Genomic DNA, 11,157 nt, shown 5'->3' with positions numbered 1-11,157 from the left:
GGTTTCACAGTGTTAGCCAGGATGGTCTCGATCTTCTGACCTCGTGATCCGCCCGTCTCGGCCTCCCAAAGTGCTGGGATTACAGGCTTGAGCCACAGCGCCGGGCCCCTTCCCTTAAGACTTTTACAGAGCACCTAGCTTGGCTCAAACACGAGCCAGATGCTGAATGCCCTGACAATGGCCTGCCATTGTGAAAATTACTCAGTTTGGTTAAGAAACAATTTAATCTTATACTGGTTTGTAATTTAAAGCCTGCTAATATCAGAGTACACACAATTTTCATTTTTATTTAGCTACTTAAATATTTTGAAGCTGTGCCACCCTGAAATTAAAAGCACAAGTGCTAGAATCAGCTTTCACCATTCCCCTAGAAGAGATCAGCTTTTTTAGTGTTAACAATGTGTTCTATAGCACGAAGGCAAAAAAGACTACTTTCCAACATCTGACCTCCTTTCATATCTCCCAGAGGGCTGTGATAAGGGCCACTGCTGCTGGCTGTGGGGACCTCCACTCGCCTGCCTCTCACACCTGAACCCTCAGTGCACATGCCGCCTTTCCTTTTTTACATGGCAGATTAGCTGTGTCTTCTGGTGACCGTGTAGCCTCAGAAGTGTGGTCTTTAGTAGGTACAGATCTACTAGGAATTTTCAATTAAAGCTTCTAAGAACTGAAAGACAACAGGAGGCGAGGAGAGCAGGAGAAAGAGGGAGCACAGAGATAAAGAAGATAAATGGTCCTAATTTCAAATGAAGACTGCTCAGTGAAAAAGTTCCTTAAGGCCCTCTTTCCCAAACTTGCCTGCTCATAAATATGAATTACACAGGGCCCCTGGGAAAAATCCAGATTCCTGGGTGCCATTTTAGAATCACTAAATACATCTGCAGAGTTAAGAGTCTGATAATCTGTATTTTCAACATGCCCTGGAAATTCCAACAGTCAGGCAAATCAGGGAATCACTAATTCAGAAGAAGTCCACTCCATAAACTGAAGTCATTGAGATTTGAATATATCAGGATTAGCTCTCAAAGACGCATTGCTTCTTGGAGTAAAATTTCAACAGAATTAAATTTTAAAAGAATTAAATCCCTGGTACTAGAAATGCAAAACATGACAAGTATGCATGTTCTAATTGGAGTTAATTTGATAGGTGCAACCCCATATGCAAAGCAGTAGCCATGTCCTCCTGTTTTTTTATTTCCCAAAACATGGAGGTGTTTTTTACATCTGTTGCCGTGCCCTGGTTCTTGTCTTCCATACCACTCCTCTCTGGTAATGAGTCTCGCTTCCTCTGTCTACTCCCTATGCTAATCCACTGCCTCCCCCGACCTCTGGCCATATTAATATTCCTGAAGCCCACTTTCATCGGCACTTTTCCATGATGAAAACAAATGAACAAACAACCCAAAATTATACACAAAAATGCATGCACACACACGGCCCTCCTTCAATAGATCTCCACTGCCTAGAGAATTAAATACAATTCCTCTGCATAGTATGCAAAATCTCCACAGTATGGCCCAGCCTACCTCTCCAGTTTGATCTCTAACTGCTTCCCTACACGTAACACGTGTGCTGCCAAGATGGACTTCTGGCTGTGTCCCAAACACGCTTGGCTTTCCCAGCTCCAGCTGCCCTGCCAGGCACGTGTGCACATCTCACCTATCCACACTCTATCCACTCTTCCAAGTCTTCTCATAGGCCTCCCTCCACTCCACCAGTTTCCCCACCACCACACGTGTATAATTCTGCCCTGTTCTGTTTGTCACATAGTCTATATCTCAAGAAAGCACCTTTTTTTTTTTTTTTTTTTTTTTTTTTTTGAGACGGAGTCTCACTCTGTCGCCCAGGTTGGAGTGCAGTGGCAGTATCTCGGCTCACCGCAAGCTCCGCCTCCCGGGTTCACACCATTTTCCTGCCTCAGCCTCCCGAGTAGCTGGGACTACGGCCGGCTAATTTTTTGTATTTTTAGTACAGACGAGGTTTCACTGCGTTAGCCAGGATGATCTCGATCTCCTGACCTCGTGATCTGCCCGCCTCGGCCTCCCAAAGTGCTGGGATTACAGGTGTGAACCACCGCGCCCGGCCAGAAAGCGCCTTTTAATCTCTACCACTGCCAAGTTTGTGAGTAGACTGGAAAGACCGTGGGCTTCAGAATCAAGTGGCCATGGATAAAAATTGTGTCTGAGAGACTTTCAAGGAGTTACTTAGCCTTTCTGAGCTTTTTGCTCCGTGATTAGTATAGCAGTGATAATAATATCAACCCTACAATATTACGTTATGGAATTAAATGTCGGTGAAAGTGTCTTGCCCATTGCTCAGTAATGATTCATGTCCCCCTCTTCCCTTCTTAATTCAGATTTATTTACATATGTTCAATGGAGCCATAAATATTTGTGATTCCGTGTTTCTAGTACCTGGTTCTAGCTATTTCAGGTTTTTATACAGGCACAAAAGCCCTTTTCTTCTACACTGGTTTCCCTAAGAGGAGTTACCTTGACCTAAAAAATAAGGAAAGCACCAACCATAAAACCCTACCTTTCTTGGTCAGTTAGGTGCACTTAAAAAAATAAACCTTCTACATAAGCTGTTATTCTGGAAAACTGGAATTTCACTGGCAATCCCTGATCCATTTATGCACACCAACTAGGCAGAAGCTGGTAATATGAAGGTAGAGCTGAGTCAGAATCAGAACTGGTGACTGGGATGAGGGGCAGAAGACAACTACAGATATAAGAACCAGGAAAATGAGTTGCTTTACACTGATTAACGGCCATGCTTGTCATATTCATTAAAAGCATTAACTCCTGATTTAAGTTATTTTAAAAATATTTATGCTAATGTGCTAAAGTTTTGTACTAACAAAATCAATTTTCATCTTTCTGGAATATTTCAGGGCCAAGGTAATGCTAAAAGTTTTTAGATAGGGGCTAAAGAAAGGGACCTCAGGCCTGACAGTCTCAGGATACAGGATGAATAGAAAATGGGGGGAACTGAATGAACAGAGTCTGCAAAGGTTGGGACCAGGGTGTAAGCATGGGGTTCAAGTTCACAGTCCCATTAGTAACAACCCTGAGCAGTACCACTGCTGCCCAAGCAATCAGGAAAGGCCCGGGCCAAAAATGCAAATCCTTCTTTATTTCCCAGAACTGGAATTCCCATTCAACTGATTTGCTGAAAATAAAGTTTCATTTTACATCATCATGGTGATTTTCTTGAGAATATAATGCCAACAGTACAGTTTCAAGATCATCTTGTTGTCTAACTCCTGGTTCCTTATAAATAAATAAGAACTGCTGAACTACTAAGAGCAAAGGCAGCCACTAGACCCCTGGAAGTTACTGTTAACAACAACAACAACAACAAAACAACAAAACTGTCCCCAGGCATTTCTCTGTTGCACTGAAAGAAAGAAAAACTCTCAAGGGAAATAGAAACCTAAAAACCTTGGAAAATAATTCTATTTTAACACAGACCAATTACTAAATAGAGAATTAATCAAAGGAACAAAGTATTTTCCTAAAACAAAGAAACAAAACCTGGATTTAGGTGAATTGATATTTATTCAGAATGATTTTTAATGTTGTTATTCTAAAACTTTCAAAAATTCCCTCTGGTATAGGAGTCGTTGAAATAGTTGTAGATCATGGTATAGTTGGTGAGGGGTTGCTAGGTTTTATTTAAAGTGCTATTCAAAACTTAACATATAGGTTTCATTCAAAGTTTAAGAAGAAAAAAATGAACAACCAGAAACAAGGGTAAGACGTGGGGATATGGATAGATATTTTATACATAAGACTTCTGCATCCCAGAATATCAGCTTGCTATGGAATTCTGTCATCTATTCTTGCTTCAGTCAAAACAAACAAATAAAAATAGTCAAAACAATATGAACAATAATCATGTAGTGCCACCAAAAGCTTTTCATTCATTCAGGGAGCATTGAGTCCCTAGCTGGAGATGCAAAGAGGAGCAAGAAATATTCTCTTCCATTGAGAAGCTCATTGTCTAATGTAGAATGTAGATAAGCAACCAGACATTCAGAATGACCTGTGTTACGAGCAATAATAAAGCTGGACACTGGGTACTATGGGGGCACTTGGGAAGGGTGCCTAAGCCAGAGAGCTTCACTGGGGAGCCTTGATGTCTGAGTAAGAATTAACCAGGTGAAGCAAAAGGGGAAATAAGCTCTAGGAACAAACAGAGAGTTTCGAGTGCAAAGGCAGGCAGAGTATGGGGAGGGAAGGCCTTACTTCTTTGTGACTGCAGCATGAAAGTAAGGGGAGGGCTGAGAGAGATGAGCCTGGGTAGGTGGTCCTGGATGTCCTAATTAATCTTGACTTAGCAAATAATAAGTATGACTTTTCTCTATTTTTTAAAAAAACTTAGTTCCTTAATTGCACCCAAAATTTATCTGTTGAGATAAAATAACTTCATTCCTAGTTCTAATTAGTTGCTTAAATAATTGTTATCCTTGGAGAACAGTAAATGACAAATGGACATTAAAAGTTTTGTACAAATGTCAGTTGCAGTTTGTTCATAAATCATGTAGCAGTTACTTGCCTTGTCTGGTTGACATATACTTGAGGGAGGATGGAAAGTGCTGGATGTCTGAAGGTAAATCAACTCTTCCTCTGGGAGGTGAGTTTATTCTTTTTTGAAACCTGGGGTATTTAGTGTCTGGACACAGTTTGGGAGGAAGTGGTATGGAGTACCTAGAGAAGCCCTTCTCTATGGGTGAACTCTTACTTCTTTTCTTTTTCCTTTCTTTTTTTTTTTTTTTTTTTTTTTTTTTTTGAGACAAAGTTTTGCTCTTGTTGCCCAGGCTGGGGTGCAATGGTGCAATCTCAGTTCACTGCAACCTCCACCTCCTGGATTCAAGTGATTCTACTGCCTCAGCCTCCCAAGTAGCTGAGATTACAGGCATGTGCCACCACACCTAGCTATTTTTTTTTTGTAGTTAGTAGAGACGGGGTTTCATCATGTTGGTCAGGCTGGTGTCGAACTCCTGACCTCAGGTGATCCACACACCTTGGTATACCTTGGCCTCCCAAAGTGCTGGGATTACAGGCATAAGCCACCACACCTGGCCTCTTACTTCTTTTCTCTAATGTACTCTCGGGCTCTTTTGCTACCTCAAATTGCATTATGACCTGTCAGGTGTTAGAGAGATCAGCAGTGGAGAATGTCCAGGAAACAGTCTGGAATCAAAAGGGGTCTGCCTCGCTCCTGAATATCAAATATGAAAGCATCACATTTACCAAGAGACAACACCATAAGAGGGTGACTGACAGAAACCAATTCCATCCTGAAAATGCTCTGAGGCTTTAAACACACTTTATTGTCTAGACTTTGGGCCTCAGAGTACACCTGCTTTTTCTCCCACTATCCTGATGAACTCTGCACTGTAAAATTTTTCTCTGTACCAATTTAGCAAACCTCCATTTATTAGCAACTTTAACCTCCAGATCCTTTAGATGACTTTCATTCTTCTTTGTCCTGGATATTTTACATGACAGACAAAATATCTATTCTCAGAGCTGGAGGAGATAAAATGTTTGCCCTGAAGGGAACGAACTCTTGATTTAGCTAAAACTTTTAAAGAGTATATATTAAATATAAATACAGTATTATATAAAATTATAATGTGACAAATTCATTGTGAAATAGTCCATTTTTCTGCTGTAATACTTTTTATGTAGAGTTTTTTTTTTTTTTAAAGGTAAGCTTAGTAAAAAGGAGCAGAATAAATAAGCAGAAAACAAGCTTAGAATAAGACCTGAGCTGTGTCCTAAGATGAAAGTGGTTTCTGCTGGTTGGCAGGAAGAGAAAAATCCTGGACATTATTTCTCTTGCATCATAGGACAGTAAGGAAAGTGTGTCTCAGTCAAATAAGTGGAGACAGAGTTTCACTCTTGTTGCCCAGGTTGGAGTGCAATGGCACAATCTCGGCTCATTGCAACCTCTGCCTCCCAGGTTCAAGTGATTCTCCTGCCTCAGCCTCCCAAGTAGCTGGGATTATAGGCACCTGCCACCACACCCAGCTAATTTTTGTATTTTTAGTAGAGATGGGGTTTTGCCATGTTGGCCAGGCTGGTCTTGACCTCCTGGCCTCAGGTGATCCACCAGCCTCAGCCTCCCAAAGTCCTGGGATTACAGGCGTGAGCCACCGCGCCCGGCCGCTAGTTCTTTTTTACGAATCATTTGATTAAGTGATGTTAAACACTCCCTAGCACTGCAATAAGTATTTTATATAACTTTATTCAACCTCACAACTATAAAATGGGCCCATTTTACAAATGAAGGACCTGGGGCTCAGAGAGGGCAAGGAAGTTGCTCAAAGTCACACAGGTAGTTACTGGTGGAGGTATGCCAGACTCATGTCAGTCTGAACTGAAAATTTTTCTTCTGAACTTTTATTCTATACATTATACTTGCTTTATCTAGTGACAATGCTAAGTTCATTAAGATCTGAGAAACCACTTCTACGTATAGTATTCCCAAGTACCTCATGCAATCCTACACAATTCCACAAAATGTTTAAGAATTTTCTATCCCCTTTCTCTTTTAGCAATATATTCCCCACCAGAACTGGCAGACAAGGTAGCTAAGGCTAGCACCGTTTCAAAACATTTGCTTCAAAAGTGTTTCACTTCATCATCTCATTAATAGCTACAAAGAATCAAAGAGAACAACATTCTACCCGCCCCTTGATCCCTTTATTAGACCAACTTACTCAAGGGAATCAATGATTTTTTTTGGCTCCACAGGGCACGGATAGATAACTTCATCGATGTGCTTCAGGTTACAATTTGAATAGGCAGTAGAGATATGTATAAACGCTTCCAGCTTTGGCATCTGACTAGCCATAAGCAAGAGCTGCCGGGTGGCAGTGACGTTAAGTTGCACAGCGTGTCTAGAGAAGATTAAGTGGAAGGAAATACAATGAGGTAAGTCAGCATCATGCCTTGCTATAACTGTACCTACTCCAATAACTGGCATACCTATCAGATTTTGGTGGCTGCACCAAACACCAGGGAGAGAAGGATGGGTCATAGCTACACAGTTATGCGATACTCGGAATGTTTTATGTAGTGATGATGTGTTTTGTGCACATAAATCCTATTCATTGACAGACCGTACATATATCTAGAGGACAGCTGGTTCTAATCAACCGAAAAAAGAATTACAGTCTTTTTGTAAAGGTGCTTCTATAGGCAGCCATTAAAAGAACAAAAACATGTAAATTAAACATTTAACTGAAGAAGTTGGAAAGTATAAATAAACTTGAGGGGAGCAACAGTAGAATTTTTAAATGAGCAAGGTCTAGGCCAGACATGAAAATTGATGTCAAAATCTAAAATTGCAGCTAGTAGAATACAAAGCTATATAAACAGTATGTGATAACAATGAAATAGTTCATTCCAGGAACACATGGTTTATCCAATGCCAGGAAACTTACTAATTTAATTTAACTCAAAAGAGAAAAACTATATAAGAATATATATGTATTTTGAAAAGTTTAAAATGATGTTTAATTTCCATTTCCAATTTAATTAAACACATTCACTAGAATAGGAATAAAATGATTAAGCAACATATATTTAAATTTGCTAGCCAATATCATTCTTAATGGTGAAAGCTAGGAGCACTGCTTGTAACGTCTGTGGTGGGAATAATGCCCACAATCACACTACTACTTAACATTGTTCTGAAGTCCTAGTCCTTTAATTAATTAGAAAGAAAAATAAAATTAAAGAACAGATACAGATACTAAAAAGACAGCCACAAAATTACTGTCAGATTATATAATTGCATACCTGGAAAACAGAAGCAGCTTTTTAAAAAGCTGAAATGTACTATAATTCAGTAAGGTGTTCACTGATAAAAATTATGTAAAAAATCACTAGCTTGCCTGTATATAAACAAAAATTAGAGAATAAAAGAGAAGAAAGGTTCAAAGTTGAACATTTAAAATATATGAAATTCATCACAAATGAATATATAACAAAAAACAAATAACAAAAAATTTAATAAATGGGAAAACATATATTGTTTTGGATAGGAAGAATCAATATTTTAAATATGTTAAATGTTTTTAAGGTATTCTACATATACAAGGTAATTCTAATCAAATTCCCAAGATTTTTAAAAACCTGGCAAAATTATCTTAAATTTAATCAAGAAGTATATGCAAAGAGAACAGTCACAAAATTCTATAAAATGAAAGTGTGGCTGGGTGCGGTGACTCACGCCTGTAATCCCAGCACTTTAGGAGGCTGAGGCAGGTGGATCACCTGAGGTCGGGAGTTCGAGACCAGCCTGGCCATGATTGTGAACCCCTGTCTCTACCAAAAATACAAAAATCATCTGGGCATGGTGGTACGTGCCTGTAGTCCCAGCTACACGGGAGGCTGAGGCAAGAGAATCACTTGAACTTAGGAGGTGAAGGTTAAAGTGAGCGGAGATCGTGCCACTGCACTCCAGCCTGGGCAACAGAGCGAGACTCCACTCAAAAAAAAAAAAAAAAAAAAAAAAAATAGAGTGCTGTTGAGTATACTTGCTCTAATATAATAAAATTACGGCAATTAAAATGAGACAGTACTGGCAGTGAAAGCCTGATTTAATGTAACAAAATAAGTTTAAAAACTGAAACTTAGTTTCAGAGCTTTATATCAGATAAAGAGTAAAAATATTTAACAAATATTGTTTAAAAGTAACCATATAGCACACACAAAAAAATAAAGCTGCTTTACTTTCACATCTGCATCACTCTTCTTACAGAATTTTCCTGTACTCCTCTTTCTAGGTAAATGCTTTATAAATGGATCAAATATCTAAATGTGAAAATGAAACCATAAAAATACTAGGGGAAATTATAAATAACTGCATAAATAATAGACTTGAAAGACATTTGATAAATTGTTAAAATAGCCTTATAAAAGATGAAGAGTTTAACGGCCAGGCGCAGTGGCTCACGCCTGTAATACCAGCACTTGGGAGGCCAAAGCGGGTGGATTACCTGAGGTCAGGAGTTCGAGACCAGCCTGGCCAACATGATGAAACCCCGTCTCTACTAAAAATACAAAAGTATTAGCCGGGCGTGGTGGCGGGCACCCATAATCCCAACTACTCAGGAGGCTGAGGCAGGAGAATCGCTTGAACCCAGGAGGCAGAGGTTGTCGTGAGCCAAGATCCTGCCATTGCACTCCAACCTAGGCAACAAGAGCGAAACTCTGTCTCAAAAAAAAAGACTATGCTGAAACTTTCAAGAAGTCTTAATATTAATAAGAAAAAAATGTTTCAATAGAAAAATAGGTGGGCCGGGCGCAGTGGCTCAGGGCCGGGCGCGGTGGCTCACGCCTGTAATCCCAGCACTTTGGGAGGCCGAGGCTGGCGGATCACGAGGTCAGGAGATCGAGACCATCCTGGCTATCATGGTGAAACACTGTCTCTACTAAAAATGCAAAAAGTTATCTGGGCATGGTGGTGGGCACCTGTAGTCCCAGCTATGCAGGAGGCTGAGGTAGGAGAATGGCGTGAACCTTGGAGGTGGAGCTTGCAGTGAACTGAGATCGCGCCACTGCACTCCAGCCTGGGCAACAGAGCAAGACTCGGTCTCAGAAAAAAAGAAAAGAAAAGAAAAGAAAAGAAAAGAAAAGAAAAGAAAAGAAAAGAAAAGAAAAGAAAAGAAAAGAAAAGAAATATAGGCAAAGAAAGCAAAGAGCATGAATAGGCATTTCACAAAGAACAAAATGCCTATAAGCATTTAAATATCATTGGCGTTTGTAATCATCAAAGAAATACAAATCAGAACATGTGCTACCATTTCCATTATCCTATTAGCAACATTAAAAATAATTTTAAAATTATAGTATTATTTTGTGACTGTAAAAATGAGCATTCATGTGTACAGAGACAGTGTAAGCAGACACCACATTTTTGGAGAGCAATTTAGCATTATGTGTGAAAATGCAAACTGTTCATAACCTGGGTACATCTGATATGTATCTGATAATTGTATTTCTAGGAATTTATCTCAAGAAGAGCACACAAAGGGGTGAAAAATATACATGCACACAGATGTTCACTGCAGTGTTGTTTATAATAGTGAAAAATTAAAACAATCTAAATGTCCACCGACATAGAACTGGTTTAATATATTATACATATGTGCAATGGAATGTCATGTAATCATTACAAATTATAATAGAACATTTATTGACAATGATAGATATCAAAAAATATAACTGAGCAGGTTGCAAAATATCATCCTCGCTAGGATGCCATTTTCTTCCAGTAAAATTGAACATACACTTATGTAATCATAGATACATAAAGAAAAATTGGAGTGAATGTTCTCCACAATAGTAAATGGTTGTTTCTAGATGGTGGGATTTTGGAGGAGTTTTGCTTCTTTGTATGGTTTTTTTGTTGTTGTTGAGAGTGTATTTCTTTTTTTTTTTCTTTACAGAAACTATGAAGAAATTTACATGCACACAAATGTATACAAGCCATGAGAGGGAAATGGGAATGTACCTGAGAGTGTCATCAAAGCGTACAGTGGCTGCACAGTGAAAGATTACGTTTGTACAGGAGAGAAGCTCCTGCATGTCCTCTTTGCTGATGCCAAAGTCATTCTGACTGAGATCTGCATAAATAGCTCTGATCTTCTCATGCACATTTGGACAAACTTCTTTGACTTTCTCAAATAGCTGAAACATAAATATAGATCAATATACAAAAAATAGCATCATCTTTATCACATTGTTCTTGTTTATAACAACCTGTTTAATTATACTCAAAAACTGGTTTTAGTTGTAATAATATTACTTAAAGAAGACATCTGGTTGGGTGTGGCGGCTCATGCCTGTAATCTCAACGCTTTGGGAAACCAAAGTAGGATGATCACTTGAGCCCAGGAGTTTGACACCAGCCTGGGCAACATAGTAAAAACCTGTTTCTACTAAAAATACAAAAAATTAGCCAGGCATGGTGGTGTGTGCCTGTAGTCCCAGCTACTTGGGAGGCTGAGGTGGGAGGATCCCTTGATCCCAAGTGGTCAAGGCTGCAGTGAGCCTTGATTGCAACACTGCATTCCAGTCTGGGTGACAGAGCAAGACCCTGTCTCAAAAAAAAAAAAAAAAAAAAAAAAAAAAA

General features: G+C 39.3%; 1 protein-coding gene and 1 long non-coding RNA gene across 5 annotated transcripts in view; one reads left to right on the top strand and one right to left on the bottom strand.

Annotated features, from left to right (window-relative positions):
• Positions 1–11,157, bottom strand: part of FAR2 (fatty acyl-CoA reductase 2) — a 196,819-nt gene that overhangs the window by 28,038 nt on the left and 157,624 nt on the right. For all 4 annotated transcript variants that reach the window (XM_017875601.1, XM_017875602.1, XM_017875603.1 and 1 more), the window contains 2 exons: positions 10,537–10,712; positions 6,734–6,913 (listed from right to left, as the gene is read on the bottom strand). In XM_017875601.1, coding sequence (XP_017731090.1) covers positions 6,734–6,913; positions 10,537–10,712 — 356 coding nt within the window. The remainder of the gene's footprint in view (positions 1–6,733; positions 6,914–10,536; positions 10,713–11,157) is intronic.
• On the top strand, positions 4,099–7,745 carry LOC108531947 (uncharacterized). Its single transcript, XR_001886319.1, has 3 exons — positions 4,099–4,273; positions 4,530–4,638; positions 6,768–7,745. It is a non-coding gene; the product is annotated as an uncharacterized LOC108531947 (long non-coding RNA).

Source organism: Rhinopithecus bieti, unplaced genomic scaffold (assembly GCF_001698545.2).
Source record: "Rhinopithecus bieti isolate Rb0 unplaced genomic scaffold, ASM169854v2 scaffold_7884, whole genome shotgun sequence".
NCBI lineage: Eukaryota > Metazoa > Chordata > Mammalia > Primates > Cercopithecidae > Rhinopithecus > Rhinopithecus bieti.
This window is presented reverse-complemented; position numbering and strand designations above follow the sequence as displayed.